At 33.2% G+C, this 16445-nt stretch overlaps 2 protein-coding genes and 1 pseudogene across 4 annotated transcripts in view; 2 read left to right on the top strand and 1 right to left on the bottom strand.

Moving 5' to 3' along the window:
* The window catches only part of LOC128171382 (uncharacterized), a 194975-nt gene that overhangs the window by 159762 nt on the left and 18768 nt on the right, over positions 1 to 16445 (top strand). The window lies entirely within an intron of this gene.
* LOC128171407 (uncharacterized) lies at positions 2221 to 16352 on the top strand. 2 transcript variants are annotated; one of them, XM_052837204.1, is made up of 5 exons: positions 2221 to 2340; positions 14488 to 14727; positions 15366 to 15556; positions 15792 to 15902; positions 16144 to 16352. In XM_052837204.1, the coding sequence occupies exons 2-5, from the start codon at positions 14548 to 14550 to the stop codon at positions 16238 to 16240; spliced, it is 579 nt and encodes a 192-aa protein (XP_052693164.1). In that variant the 5' UTR covers positions 2221 to 2340; positions 14488 to 14547; the 3' UTR covers positions 16241 to 16352. The 2 variants fall into 2 exon arrangements, with proteins under 2 accessions (XP_052693164.1, XP_052693163.1); XM_052837203.1 differs by lacking the exon at positions 2221 to 2340 and having other exon boundaries at positions 14162 to 14727.
* Positions 7761 to 13286, bottom strand: LOC128171361 (uncharacterized; annotated as a pseudogene).

Below are 16445 nucleotides of genomic sequence, written 5' to 3'. Positions count from 1 at the left end.
AGAGCTTCATATAAAAATATAGAAACTCATCCAAAGGTAAAGTATATGGATGTTTTCTTTACCAAATTATAGTTTATAGCTTAACAATTTGAATCTGAATAGTTGAGGTAGATATTGGGTGAATTTGTTTACCATCCTTTAAGTAGATCTGATAATTAACTGTTTTCTTTATTAAAATATAGTTTAACAATACTTTTGGAGAAACGTTACCATTATAAGTCTAAGAAAGTTAAATGATCGCTTGCTGATATTTATTGTTGTTATAGTAAATAAGGAACATAAAGAATGAATGAGGATGGCACTGGTAATATTAAAATATGGACTTAGTTTTATTTGTTAAACCTCCTTTTAAAGTCAACCAGGTTTGTATAAAAATCTATGAACCTGTCAATAGTAAACAAAACATAATTATTAAGCAACCAACAAACACAAAACAAATAGGCTCTTTATTGTGGGAAAGCATCTGAGCAAAATCCATGGTTTTAATGCTATTGAAGCAAGATATTAGCCCATTAGCTAATTCTACTTTTTGAGGTTACAATACCTTATTTATGAAAGAATGTATTTTATAAATTATCCCAGTAACTCATAGTTTTGATATCTAAGCTATAGTATTTCATATCTAATATATGTGAACAGTTATTGTTACCATATTGAATACTTGTAGTTAGAGAGTACTACCATTATCAGAGTGATCAGAATTGTGAAACATTGTTCCACAAACAGGTGATCGTGGCAAAGTTATATTTTTATGTTTATTATATGTATCATGATATAATGTAATCTACAAAGGAGCTACATTACAAACTTGTTTTTATTTAATCAAATATTGATATTGATAATGATGTAGAACATATTTCTATATTTTTGTAAATTGTGTTCAAGAGCAGTAACTCTTCTTGACACTGTAAGAATTATGCATTATACTCAGAGTTATTCTTCTTTACAAATAGTTTGCTTAGTAAGCTCTGTGCAGTAATGTATTTCATGAATATATATTTGAATATGATTGTACATTTTTATGCTGAAACTTATTGTAAACATTGATCATTTTTATGCTTATATCTATTAGTTATATTACAGGGTTTAATCCTTTAATCCCTATACATGTATGTGAATAAATGAAGAACCCTTAAGTGGACTTGTTGATCTTTGGGACAACCCACTGTCACAAATGTAAAATGTTTGAGTGTATGTGTGTCGATCTAAAGTGGTAGAAAGCACTAACTAAATAGTAAAAGAAAGAATTAGATATTATTTATTGTAATTTGATAAACTTTTATTAATTTATATTTACATTATATTTTCATTCATTACTTTTTAATCTAAATCTCATCTACTACACACTTAACGTCCAAATCCAGATCACGTTGTTTGATCTTATTGACTACATTGAGCTGTCCGTCCATTGTAAAACAAAATTCACTGAGAATCAAAATCATACCCCCACCCCCATCCCCCGGGGGATTGTTTTGATTCTAATTAAAAAAGTCAAAACAAATTATCAGACAAATACATCAGTCTTAACAATAGTCCGAGATAAATGTGTCTGATTAAGCATGCGTTTTATTTGCTAACCTAACCACAATATTAAATGTTTGGCCGATCTGGTTATCTTTAACGTTCATACCTACATACATATCAAACAAATAAGAACATCATTATAACATGTCCTGCTGAGAGAGAGAGAGAGAGAGGGAGAGAGAGAGAGAGAGAGAGAAAGAGAGAGACTGAGTAAGATGCACATGTTTACATGTATAAGAGGAAGTCTCAGAGAGAGAGAGAGAGAGAGAGAGAGAGAGAGAGAGAGAGAGAGAGAGAGAAATGTAAACAAACATACATACTGTAGATAATAATGGAGTGTTTGTGTGCGTCACCTTTTATATTTGAAGATTTCAAAAAAAGGTAATAGTCCGTCTTTGACCTTATTTAGGGATAAAACCTAAAAAGAAAAGCTACGAGGAAAATTGATCACCTATGCTCAAATGAGGAAATTAATAAGCGTTAAATAAAATATTAACAACACCCTATCCCCTAGTAAAATCAAGCCACCGTAAATATTGCCAGAAAAGAAATCAAAATATATACAAATCCAGCTTGTTTAAGAAAATTAGAGTACTGCTGTACTTAATCTTTAGCTGTTTATCATCAACTTATTATTTATACAAGCAGTTTCCGTATGCAGACTGTACTTGTTAAAGTCACGTGATCATACAAACTTCCGACCAACAGACTTTGGTGTACGCAAAGAAAGCCCTGACCTAACTGCGCTACAAAATCTCGAATAACCTCTACCTCTGTTCTACAAGTAACAAGTGTGTCTTTAACAAGTCTAATGCGGTAAGTAAAAAGTATTTATTTTTTAATGATTTTGAAACACAACTCTACATCTGCATATAATATCAATACGGAAGTTAAATTATATATCTTATATATAAGTTATTGCACGTTTATGTATATTCTTATTTAGAGTAGTCCTTAATCTTTATTGAATACATGTATTGCCAACCGTATTTATCGACTAAAATAAATTCTAAAATGTCGATATATTTCACGACTTTATAAAGTAGGTACGTGCATGGTCATTTATCCCTCTCTTATTACTCAGTTTCCTCGATCAAAAATGGCGACCAAAAAACCCCCTGCTGAACAGAAAGTAGTTCAGCTCGTTGAGATAATTATTCTCTTTATGGTTTGATAAAGAATTCAATTTGTGTTTTATGATACCATGAATACTATTGTTATAAACCACAAAGCTGAAATTTGTGATTTCATGATTTCAGAGTGAAAATTGCTGAAATGGCGTTTACGCGTCATCAGAATTTAAAGCACTAAATTTTGCAATATATTTGAAGTATTACAAAAGTAGACTGGCACAATGACTTCCCTAAAAACTTAAAAATACCACCAATGATAGCATTATTGTGCTATATTTTATGATATATATTATTAAATTTCAAAGCCGTACACTTGTTACTTTTTCTTTTATTTTCTTAACGTACTCCTTCAAATATTCATTTTATCATAACGTCATAAAGATACAGTTGCAGCTATAGGACATGGAATAGCTTGCTCACAATGAAGATCCAATCCCACAATTTATCTTTCGAAAAATCAGTAATGGGGTACTGCATGTATGTTGTAGAAAGAAAACAAGAGATATTTATAAAAAGGGATGGGTTGATTGATTGATTGATTGATTGATTGATTGATAGAGAGAGAGAGAGAGAGAGAGAGAGAGAGAGAGAGCGGCAATGACACTGCACTTGGAGAACAATATAGACAATACTGTGCAAAAAAGAAAAAAAAGAAAAGAAACGCACATTTACACAGGCAGCTATACAAAATATAAATATAAATATATACATGTATAATAAATATAACATATTAAAAGCAACTGGTGAGTTAAAAAAATAAACTTAAAAATGAAACTAAATATATAGTATACGTGGTTTGTCTTTAACTGTCAAATATTTTGATAATCTCTGAGCGAAATAAGGAAGTAACATGTAGTATGAGGAAGGATGAGTCAGATTTGAATATCGACCTGCATCCATTGTATCTACCACAATGTGTCTCTAACACATTATTACGGCCCATAAAACAGGAAAGAGCTTCTTCACACAAGAGATCTAAGTTGTTTTCTCGTCTGGTTTAGTTCAATAAGCGGCTCTCTAAAAACATCAGTACATGCTTTATTTAGTTCCAAATTCAAATGAAAATTGTTATTATGGAATTGCTGAATAAATGAACTGTCAATGTACAGTAAACTTTTTTCTTTCATTCTTGCTTTCTTTCAGGCCTTCGTTTCGAAACTGAATATCTCTCTCTCTCTCTCTCTCTCTCTCTCTCTCTCTCTCTCTCTCTCTCTCTCTCTCTCTCATCAATTATTGTAATAACTAAAATAAATCAATGCAATAACTATAAATAGGAAATAACATTGCTGTAAATTATTTATGGTGAGCAAAATGTCATTTGTTCACAGCAACGTATTTGTGGTATTTGTTATAGTATAATGTGTTTTCCATAACAACTAAAGAATCGAATTTAATACGGAAGATAATCAATATTTATAGCATAAGAAACGGATAAGCACAAAGATTCAACCAAGCGACACAGTTAATATTTATGCACCTCAATGCAATCTATCAGCATAAAAAGGCACGTATCCATGAATTGATTTGATTTGGTCGTAATAATCTTCTCTTAAGATTTGTTTATTTGTTTTTGTTTTGTTTCGTTTTGTTTTTTTTTTTGCTTTTCTCATTTTTAGGAGGGGTTGGGGGGTTAAGTGTATCAGTGTGTTGGTATATTAGTAAACGAAAGAGAAAAACATTATAAATTCATGTGTATAATGCGATATCTCATGAATCAGTTTACGGGCGCTAATCAGAATAATGAGTGATATGTTACAAATATACCATAATCATCTTCCATTTAAAAATATGGGGAACACCACTACATCACGTGACGACGGCTTTGAATTGTGGGTCTATTTTCCTTTCCTTTTAGCCGAGAAAAGAGCGAACTGTTACACGTGCACTTTATTTAATCATTAACAAAGCACCACATTCTCACTAGAGGAGAGAAGCGGATCGTAAACCCTTGGCTAGCGAAGATGGGGTTTTTGATGTTACATGTACTTACTGAATTGAATTTTTATTCATTTGTTTATCCTCAGTTTTCGCTTATTTGACATACGCACAGTTTATATATCATAATATATTTTATTACTAAATACTTTACTGTTAGTTACCAGGTAAGGAAATTCCACCTTAATGACTTTGTTTCTTTGTTGTAAACGGCTTTCTCCTCGTCAATAACGAGCGCGGCCTTCGTTAAATTTCCCCCCTGAAACAGTTCTTCAAATTCATCCAACTTTTGGGACCTCGACCCTCGTGCTTAAATTCAAATGCTGGTCCGGTCTCTGCCACGTGCACAGCACTGCTCACCGTGGTGGGGTTTTTTTTGCAAGTTTCTGAGTAAGCCCCGTTATGTTTTTATGATTAAACAACTCTGTTTTTCTATCGCTTTGTTTAGTAAGGAAGTAAAATAATGAAACTTTCTCATCGTTTTATAGTCCTATATAACTGCATTCCATTCTATCTGCCAGTTTACCTTATTTAAAACACATACAACTAACGAGCAAGCCTAGCGCGCCACGTCACCGCATGGTTCTACTATTTATATTACCTGATCACGGGACTCGAAACCTATTCGAGTTCATGTATGTATAAAAACTCATCACGCTCATGATTTCAAATACAGTTGAACGAATGGCAGAGCTTTATCGCCGTGTTTTAATGATAAAACATGCGAGGTGAAAGGTTGTGAATAATGCGTGGTGGGTGGATAGATGTAGAGGGACTGATTATCATGACAACACATTTAACGAGAGAGAGAGAGAGAGAAAAAGAGAGAGAGAGAGAGAGAGAGAGAGAGAGAGAGAGAGAGAGGGGGTTAGATATGCTGAAGAGGTTGATAATTTGAGTTATCTCCCTTATAACAGCAAATTATGACATATCCTGTAAATAATTTACAACAATTTTTTTTTTCGAAATATCAAGACCATTAAGAATAATAAGAACCGATTTTGAAAGTTAACAAAAAGCAATCTTGCATGGAAATATAGAAAGTAATCAAAAATTAGCAGTAAGTAATACAAACGCATGTTAAAGGGCATTAGATGTAAACTTAAATGATATTTCATCTTTTTTTTATTTACAAGAAACAAATTTCGATGATACTGAAGTCAATGTGTATGTGCGTTTGTTCCAATGTACAATGTACAGCAATAAAAAAAAATCTTAGAATCGCGAAATTTATAAAAACTTCAGATTACCGCATGCATCTGCATGCACTCTGATTTGATTTGAATCAGAGTGCATGCAGATGCATGCGGTAATCTGAAGTTTTAATAAGTTTCGCGATTCTATGATTTTTTTTTATTGCTGTACATTGTACATTGTACATTGGAACAATGTACATCAATAAAAATAAATCTTAGAATCATATTGCATGCACTCTATAAACGACTATTATTTAAATTCTTTTCTAAATATATAATCACTTGGCCGATATTTGTATTCATTGTTCATTGAGAGAGAGAGAGAGAGAGAGAGAGAGAGAGAGAGAGAGAGACATGTATTCATTCGTTGTGTAACATCGATAATATGAAAATTTAGACACCATGTAAAAATCTTACTACTGACCGAGTATAAGCTACAACTATCGGCACTGTGCTATCGATTAGTGCCAAAAAATGGACATAATTAACGCAGATGTCTTATTGAGAGTTACATGCAATCTTACATTTTGAAAAAGAAAATATGTGAATAATGCTTATATATAATTAATTATTTCAAAGATTATGGTTTATAAAAATCGCATCACAAAATACAACGGTGCGTGTGAACTTAGTAAGCGATTTTCATGTGGTGTAGACACGTGTACTTATAAGTGAAACTCAAATAGAAGCTGTGATTGTCACTTTAACTTATGAAATTCCGAAAACATATTTTATAAACAACACTACTGTAATGATAAAACCCTGAGACTATCAAAAAACCCTGAGGAAACCCTGAGAGGCACTGAGAAAACCCTGAGAGACCCTGAGGTTTGCACTGAGGGTACTGAGTAAACCCTGAGAGACCCTGAGGTTGGCACTGAGGGTATTGAGTAAACCCTGAGAGACCCTGAGGTTTGCACTGAGGGTACTGAGTAAACCCTGAGAGACCCTGAGGTCGGCACTGAGGGTACTGAGTAAACCCTGAGAGACCCTGAGGTTGGCACTGAGGGTACTGAGTAAACCCTGAGAGACCCTGAGGTCACTTTTAATTGGTCTGAAATTAAAAAGTTCATTTTCATTCTATTTTATAGAAAATGTTTACATAATATATAAAAAAAATCATTGCATTATTGTTTAAAGCCCGGGTAGTTGCCGGTGTAACAGTGTATATTAAATACTAATGCTAAAGAATTATGATTTTTTTAATGCACAAACACACAAAACCCTAAAGATTACTTATTAAATTCAGGAATATATGCCTACTCTAACCTCGGGTTCGGGACCCTCCGCCGCCCGGGAGAGAAAATGTGTTTGTGCTTTTCTCTTTGCCGAATTATTTTATTTTAGTCCCAATAAAGTCAAATTTCCCCTGTTTCAATCATTCATAGCACAATTAATCGCTAATGACAAAATTGCCTATTTCACATGTTCAAAACAAAGTTATCGATCATCCGAATTTCCTCTTCTCCTGAAGATTACGTCGAATATAATGTAAAAACAGAAATTCTGTCTCCATAAAGGATGTATCAGGTGTATCTCACTTCATATTAATGAAAAATTATTATTAATTAAAATTAAAAAACAGAAATCTAAAATTTCTGAGTCATGGTAAAACACATTTACCGGTAATTCAACTTATTTGTGGTCGTTTTTAAAAAAAAATTGTGTTTTTTTTTTTAATCTTTTTTTTAAATTATCTTAGGGCTACATACATATATTTATTCATTTAACAATGTTTTTGCTATTGTATTCTATGACAAATGTCAACAATCCATAAAGTAAATTAATAGACCCCATGCACGGATCCAGAGATGGGGTCGGGGGTGACCCGACATCCCCCCCCCCCCCCATTTGCAAAATCAAATTTCTTTAAATTTCCATCACAGTATTAACAAAAATATGCCTCCGAACACCCCCCCCCCCCCCCCGGCAAACTGGAATAACAGTCAGACCCCCCCCCCCCCACGAAAAATTTCCTGGATTCAAGCATGGACCCTTTTCAGTGACTGCAGTATAGCTCTTTTGCAGGTTTGGCAAAGTTTATTTACAGTAGATAGACAATTACGTCATATTATATATTTAAAAGATGTCAATTTGCTCTGCAAAAGAGCAGTATGGCAGTTACCGGGAAGGAGTCTATGCAATCATCTTAAATTGCCTTTCAATTTCGCTCAAAAGAATAATAAAAGCAACATCAGCAGTGTGTTCTATTGATTATATTCATACAACTTTTGGTAACAAACTTGCAAATGTTTATGCAATTGATATAAAACAATATTGTTTTAAATCATACTTCACACAAAACACTCACAATCAATATACTAGTATTCAAATATATACTGGTACTCAAAAGTAAATATGATAATATATAGGGAAAATCATAACATTATCTCAAATACACATACCAGTAATTGATAGGACTAATAAACAATCAAAACAATGAGCTAAAACCAAGCAGTGTATATATGTTCAGATAGATACATACAGTTAGATACATTTAACGACTTTGCTGAATTTTGTTAGCTCTGTCTTTTTGAGGTATCTAGTTATACACTACTCTTCTTCTAACACCCACAAGGTTGCATTCTGATTCCTAACATGAGCCAATGGTCTACTTAAAGCGGATATATGACACAATCTCTGACATACAACCTTGTTTTCAAAATGGAAAAAACCCTTTTCTTTCTCAGATAATGGAAATATATCCAATACAACACATTTATGAACAATGCTGTTAACTTTATGACAAAGGAAAAGGACAATCTCTCCAAAAAGTGTTCCACTAGAGCAGGGAACTTTAACAACAGAATTCTGACGTCTTTTGCAACCCTTCCCTATAAATTGATAGGAACGCCCATAATTGTCAACATGTTCACAACTTTTGGTAATTTCGACAACAGTCTCGTCAAAGTTCAAAATGTTCATATTTAACACACTAGTGTAGAACACTGTCATATGCTGAATCATCTGAGGTGTTAACTGCCTTGAATTGGAGATGGGTATCTCTGGAGATGGCCTCTGCTCTTCATGCTGTGGCTCCTCAAGGATTTCCATCATCAGTTTTTCGGATAACTGCACAAGCTTGTTGTCACTGCTAAAAATTTCTGATGGCTTGAATTGCTGACTTAAAACCATATGGACACACCAGTCATAAATCTGAAATCATAGAAAAAAAATTACCTGATATTAGAAATATATATTTGACGATGTGTACTTAGATCATTTTCCCAAGTCAAGGGTTTCTGATCCGCTTCGCTCTACATTTATGTAGAGCAGATATTCTGAGGCACAGAGAGAGAAAGAGACAGAGAGGGAGAGAAGAGATCAAGAGAGATAGATGAAGATATATATACATAACGTATGACTGCAAAAGTTGTATTAAATCACTGGCGTCGGAAGCAAATTTAAAGTTGGGGGGGGGGGGGGTTAAGCCCCCCCCCCCCGGTTCCGACGCCTATATAAATTATCTGTCAGAAATCATTTATTTATAATAACTCATTATATATCTATTGTCCCATTTATAAGTTTAATAGAAATTCATATACATCCTCTATCTCAAATCAAGAATTTCCTGAAAATTAAAATGAATTACCACATAGGTCTCCATGACAGTTGATTCCTCTACCCCTTTACGCAAACACTGTCGGCTAATCCACCCATTGGCTCTTTCGTATGGGAATAACCATCTTCCATAAACTGGACCGAATTCCTCTAAACCATCCACAATATGGTGAATCAAGTGTGTTGTTAGGTTCTGGGGATAAAAATAAATTTGAAATGTAAATTTAAAATGTAAATTTAATAAATTAAGTTTGAAAATTATTTTTTTGAATCAGTTTTTATTGTTAAAATCTTTAAAAAGACACTGAACTAAATTTACTGACTTTGGATAAACTCTTTAATATCTGATCACAATGTTGGAACTTTTGTCATTTTGAATGGCCCAGTAACCTGAACTTTATTCTCTAATATTCATTATTTTGGTATTTTCTGTAAATGTAAATTTTGAATTCCTGACAAGAGTTTACAACATTCTTACAGTAGGCTATGGTGCAACTTACAACAATTTATCGCTATCTTGATGATTTTGATTCGCTAGGAGGGATAGTGAATCTTACAAGGCCATATCACTTCAGATCAATCATAGCATTTCAAAGCAATTTTTAGGTGACAAAATAGGTGTTCAAATTGAAGAAGTTTAAAACGAAAACATAAGGCATTAAAAACATAATTTAATTATATTAATAAGAGTTATGTGCTGATTATTGAATGTAAGACAATTACCTGCAGAGATAGTGGGAAGTCCCGCTCTAACAAGCACAGTGCATAGTGAACATCATTCTGCAGCTCTTCAATGTCAGCTTGTTGGATGGCTGGAGAGATTACCCTCTTCAATGTATCGAGCAGGAAAAAGAGAGTTTCTTCCTGTTTCTGTGGTAAGAGTCCCCTGAGACACCACTGGAGACCGCCAGTTATTACAAACTATAAAAGAAGGATAATTGTCATTTTCATAATTATACAAACAATTAAGTCAGATAGTAATTATTTAAGTATGATTGACCCAATCTGACATTCTCTTTTCAAGTTAGTGCATTCATAATCATGACAAATTGAAAATTTTGATTGACCTATACTACATCAAATATGTATTATAAAGTTATAATGAGGCTAATTAACATAAACCAAACTCAGGAGTATGTATAATGTAGTCAATTAAATGAACAGTTTGCACATATAAATATCATTTTTAAAAAGCTGTCTGCCTTTTAAGAAGAATTTAAAGAAAATCATCTTCTAAAATATGTATGGTAAATTATGAATTATTTTAGAGCATTTTAGGGGGGGGGGGTATACATTGAATTGAAAAAAAAACAATGGAAGCAAATTTGACTATACTGATCAGAAGTTATCTATATCATATAAGAAGATAACAATTTCATTATCAACAAGAATATATAACAGTGGTATCATACCAAGAAGAAAAATTTATAATATATTAAGCATTTCCTTGCCTATTATAAATAACACTTTAACATGTTTCAAATTAATTAGTACAATTCAGAGGTTGGCAGAAAAATTGCTGAAGTCTATGTTGAATATTTGAATTAAATATAAACATGATATACTCAGACTCTCTGAACATCTAGCTACATCATATTTATAACTTGTGAATAAATGATTAAATGAATGAATAATTTGAATGAAATCATACGATAATTTAAAACTATTTCACATTATTATTGATAATTATCATGATCATGCATTTTTTAATATTCATTATCTCAGCATAATTTTGATGCATTTACAGCATGTTCAGAAATAAGTTCCTCTTCAAACAGTAATAAACATTTATTCCTACAACATGTATTTATATAACAGCTATGAAAAAACTGAGCTCACAATTCATCTCGCATATTTTCTTTTAGTACAGGTATCACAAATTTTTCATCCTAAACTCCTTAAGTTTTTCTTTAGAAATAAGTTCATGCTTGTTTCTGCATTCACCCAAAATAATTTCTGTTATATGAGCATTTTGTTAGACTGATTCAACCTAACAACCCTCAGTACTATTCTGAAAACAAACTGCCTTCTTTCCTCTGACCCAACAATTATGTTTACGGTAATATATCTAGGACAACATTGATTTTGAAAAGAATAATAAGCCATATCTAAACAAGCTAAATATAATTTGTAAATGACATTATTTACCTGCAACTTGGAATTCATAGTCCTTAAAGTCCAGGGCTTAGAGAAATGTGGTCCAGGGGTAATGTCATTTGTCTGACCATAAACTATTTCACTTGCTCTTTTGTCTGCTTCTTTTACACCGTCTTTTGAGAGTGCCCATGGAACATGAAATTTCACTTCCTTGGCTGGAGTTTTGGCAGATTCTGTAGTGGCTGTAGTCTTTCGCTTCTTTATAGGCCGGTTTTCAAAGTCACTTTCTTCCTTCCAGGCACCTTCAAATCGCCCAAATGACAATTCACAGTTTTTAACTTTCTGGCTGCTTAGTTTTCCTGTGAGCATTTCAAACACATGATTGATGAAATCTGCAAATGTGTGCATTCCATCAGGCTGCATCTGTTTTATCCTGTTGTGGTATGGCAGTCTTAAGAATGTATACTTTCCTTTCAGGCCAGTTTCCTTTTGAAATTTGGTTTTCTGTGATTTGTTTGGTTTTGATTCATACTGCTCACGAAGTGAAAGCTCCTCTTCATTGGAGTAGACAGCTGGTTTTTCTTTATTGTCTGGTCCACCTTCTCCGAATCCCTCTTCGCACCGCAAAGGATGGTTGGAATCTAAAAATCTCCGGTTTGATAGATGGATGGTCTTACTTAAATGTTTGCACCGGTGTCCTACTTCTCGGCAGTATGGACAGGATCTAAGGGCAGCATGTCCAGAAAGATGAAAAACTTTGGAAAACGCAGGGATGTCGCACAAAAATTGAAGCAATGCCACCTTCACTGTAACTGGTGCTGCTGCATAAGAGCTGAACACTGGAAATTCAGTTAATTGAAGTATTTCATCTGTAACCAGTTCTAAATATGGTTCTAAGGATTTTGGTTCACTCCCCCTCAGTCCACTTGGAATGATTCCGACCAAAAGCATGGGTCCCAAAAGTTGACGTAGTTCAAACGGCAAATTTATCCATGTAAGAATGATAGGCCACATTGACTTCTGACTAGTCATATGTTTGTTTGGATTCACTCCATCTGTAAATAACGAGAGTGGGATGGTGTGACTTTCCTTCATTCCATGAAACACTCCACCTTCTTCAAACCATGATTGGTAAACCTTGCCATCAGTGAAATCCCGCAGAGTCCCATTAACCGTTACCTTGTTGGCATACAACAGCTTACACAAATTTGGGGTTCCAAACCAACGACTCAGTCTTGGTCCTATAGGCATATATGTAAACTTTTTCTGTGCAAGTCCATTCTTCTGTCTAGGCTCATGGCAAATAGGACACTCCTTTAAACCAGCATACATTTTCCCTTCAGAGTCTCGGTATAAAATACAGTCATTTAGGCAAGCATCAAACTTCTCAAGGGGCATAAGAAATGGCGACACAAAACTCCTGGCTTCTCTAAAAAAGACTTTGGCAAGAGGTTGGGTTGTGGAAGAGAGGATTTCTCACAAGCAAGAGAGTCTGTTACTGCTGACTTGGACATGCCATGGTTCATACTAAAAATGTACATATGCTTAGTGACAGCATCTAACACTGTTGTCTGTGATCCGGAGAATAGGGGCTGACTATATCGTGGGTCCTTCGAAACATCTTCCTTGAATGGGAATCTAGGAACTGCTGGGATGGTAAAAAATTTCAAGTGCTCCTTCTTGTGGCGATGAAATGTTGCTACTGACACCCACTTCCCATGACACTGTGCACAAAGGCAAAACTTCTGTTGCACTGAAATAATAAAGACACATGCATTAGTAAATAAGTATATAAAATAAGTGTTTGGAATGGAGAACAAAAAATCATTTAATAATAAACTTTATACAGATATAAATAGATTACTACATACAAAATGCAATAGTTTAACATGTTTCTTCATAATTATAAAACAATTGCATGTAATATAACTAAAATATTCCTGTGGAATATTTCAACAAAGCATCTAAAGATATATACCATTTCTTTCCATTATTTCCGTGGAAATTGGACACAGAATTCCAACAATGACAAAAATGCATAGCATTTCTTGTTAATAGATATTACATACAACTGTATTATTTAGCCCATCTTAACTCTAGAAATCCTATTCCTGTTATGATACATGTACAGTACTATTAAGTTGTGTGTGTATAATAAATTTCATCTACCCGTACACTCTTGTTCTCTTAGAAGTTCAGCTACTGAAAAATGCAATTAACAAGCCAAAGCAAAGAGCCAGAGCACAAAGGCCTTTGATCAGAGAGTGAATAATACACAAGCTGACTCAATCAAAGGACTTCAGATGAATGATATACACAAAACAAAAAAATCCTTGTATATTTCAGATCTTCTCTATACTTTTAAGTAGTTTCTTAGGTAAACTAATTGTTATTTCAAAATCAATCACAGATTCATTAACTTATTCTTGATATTAATGTATGTATTAGGTACTATCACCATTTACATCTATAAGATACAATACAATGTTGAACAAAGGATAACAAATTAGTACATACATGTATTTTTAATTAATAAATTTTTAAAATATATGTTTAAAGATTAATTTAAAGTCATCTAACACTGAACTTATATTTTATTGGGTTTTTTTGCTATCATATATCAGATTGGGTTATAATTTGGTTTTAATTTACATTGTTATCAAAACTGACTTTTTATCATTTATTTAATATCTACAAATTATAGTAGTTAAGTAACATAAGAACTTAATTATATCCTTTATCATCCACAAATCATACCCCGTTTTGACCAGGGCTTAATTGCTGTAAAAACAAAACCATGCACCCATATCTCAACTAGCATACTGTACAGTGAAAACTGGGGGGGGGGGGGGCTCTATAGTCATTAGACAGGTGTCAATTGAGGTGAAAACTAAACTGTGTGTCACAAAAAGACTGACCACCATCAAATCTACAACTGGTCAAAGATCATCAAGACTTCCACTGTCACTGTATGCTTCAAGATGTCTTCTTGCAACTTTAACAACCTTTCGTTTAGTACCGATTCCGATTATAATTACCAGTATCTTGGATCACACAGTTCCAATGTGCAGAGTGTTCCTATTCAGCAAAGCAGTCAGCCAATGCAGAAATGTACTTTTCAATGTGTATGTTGTGCCCGTTTAAGTATGGGAAGCGTTTGTTCTTGCAACCTACCAAAATCGAATGCATCTACTCAGACCAACAACTTTGAGTTTCCTCAAGAAACCCTCATGGCCAACAACATGTGGATAAAGGGCACCTTTGAACATGGAATAGTTCAGGTATTTAATCCAATGTCACAACTAATATTTCATAAATTTTGGGCATTAATGGTTATGATTTTATTTTAAAAATCTTGAAATATTAATCATGTACATGTAGCTAATATTTGATATATTATTATTCTAATTCATTAACACTGCAATCCTCAATCTAAATAACATTTATGACATATCAAAGTGTTATTAAAATTTATTTGTATTAAGGTTTCTCCACCCTTGGTGTATTTATGGTTTAATCAGTGAAATTTTTTCTTAAATTTGAAGATTAATACATAAACATTCTTATTGAACTTAAATATTGGTATGTTGCAAATATTTTGTTTATGCTATAAGAGCTAACAAAGGTATACTATCAGGGCATTATAGCAATGATCGACCGCTCTCCAATCAAACATCACATTTTTTTTTACTGATTTTGATACAATAACTTAAAATAAAAGCAATTTTTAAGAGAAATTAATCGCAATCCTTTATTTTATGTTTGTTTTAAAACATTTTAAGGCCATTTAAACTTGCCAGTATGAAAGCTATCTCATTTACAATGCATTCTGCATGCATGCTAACTTGCTTATTAAGATCAGTGATCCATAATGAAAACTTCTGTGAGGAATTAAGCAACAAAATCACTTCTTTTTTAGAAACTGATCCTTACGACCACTGAAAAGCACATGCCATCCTCAGGAAAATATACTTCCCCATTTTCTGAAGTTTTCAACGAAGTCAAGACTGTGCTTGAGCTTAAGTTCCCAAATTACCCCATTGACAACAAGAAATTAAAGAAGAGGATCCAAAAGGCAGCACAATGGAAAAAGTACTACGAAAAGAAAAGGTAATTTAAATTGAAAGTGTTTCCTTTCTGATTAATATGTGGCTGAATGACATGAATGCAGTTTTCAAAATGCATCACATGATTTCAAGTTGATTCTCTTCAGATTTATATTAATTGGTAAATGTTTTGTTATTTTTTTTTATTTAAAGGATATGATTGTAATTTTAAAAAATTCAGGTGAAACATATTGAAAAAAATGGTATGTTATAGATTATATTTTATTTATATGTTACAGAGAAGAGGCTAAAAAGAGCAAAGAATCAGCATGGAAATTCCTTACAAGGAAAAGGAAACCCCTGCATTCAGTGAAGGAAAACCAACTTCTTCTTGAAGACACAGAAGAAATGTAAGTACAGTGTAGCTAAAAAATTCATTTTTCAAATAAGGAATTAAACAGTTTTTATAATGAATTTTCTGGACCAGATGTATAAATCATGTATATCAGGCTACGTATATTGTACAAATATAAATTAAAAAATGTTGCTTCTCGTCATACTTGAGGTACATTATATTACGAACTTTAAGGACCTGTGTCCTCTCATCTGATACTTATCACGTAATGAAATTTTTAATTATTTTTTTAACAGGGGTGTACACAACAGGGGGTTCCAGCCTGATACTGATTCGGATTCGGACGTCCCGCTGGCTGAACTAACAAAGAGGAAGAAGCCGAACAACCAGTGATATGTGCACATTTATGAACTGACCGTGTTGACTTTGCCTTGATTTGGTGAAAACATGTTATCATGCAATCCTCTTATAGCAATGTATATTATGATTTTGCAATAGAAATGGCTCTTACCTTTCCATTGTGTTCTTCTTCATATAATCCTGATAAAAGCTTGTGAAAAAAGCTATTAAGTCGACATCTAGAAGGTATGGTAAATGG

The sequence above is a fragment of the Crassostrea angulata genome, chromosome 2, assembly GCF_025612915.1.
Source record: "Crassostrea angulata isolate pt1a10 chromosome 2, ASM2561291v2, whole genome shotgun sequence".
Lineage (NCBI taxonomy): Eukaryota > Metazoa > Mollusca > Bivalvia > Ostreida > Ostreidae > Magallana > Magallana angulata.
Note: the sequence above shows the minus strand (reverse complement) of the source record. Positions and strands in the feature narration are given on the sequence as shown.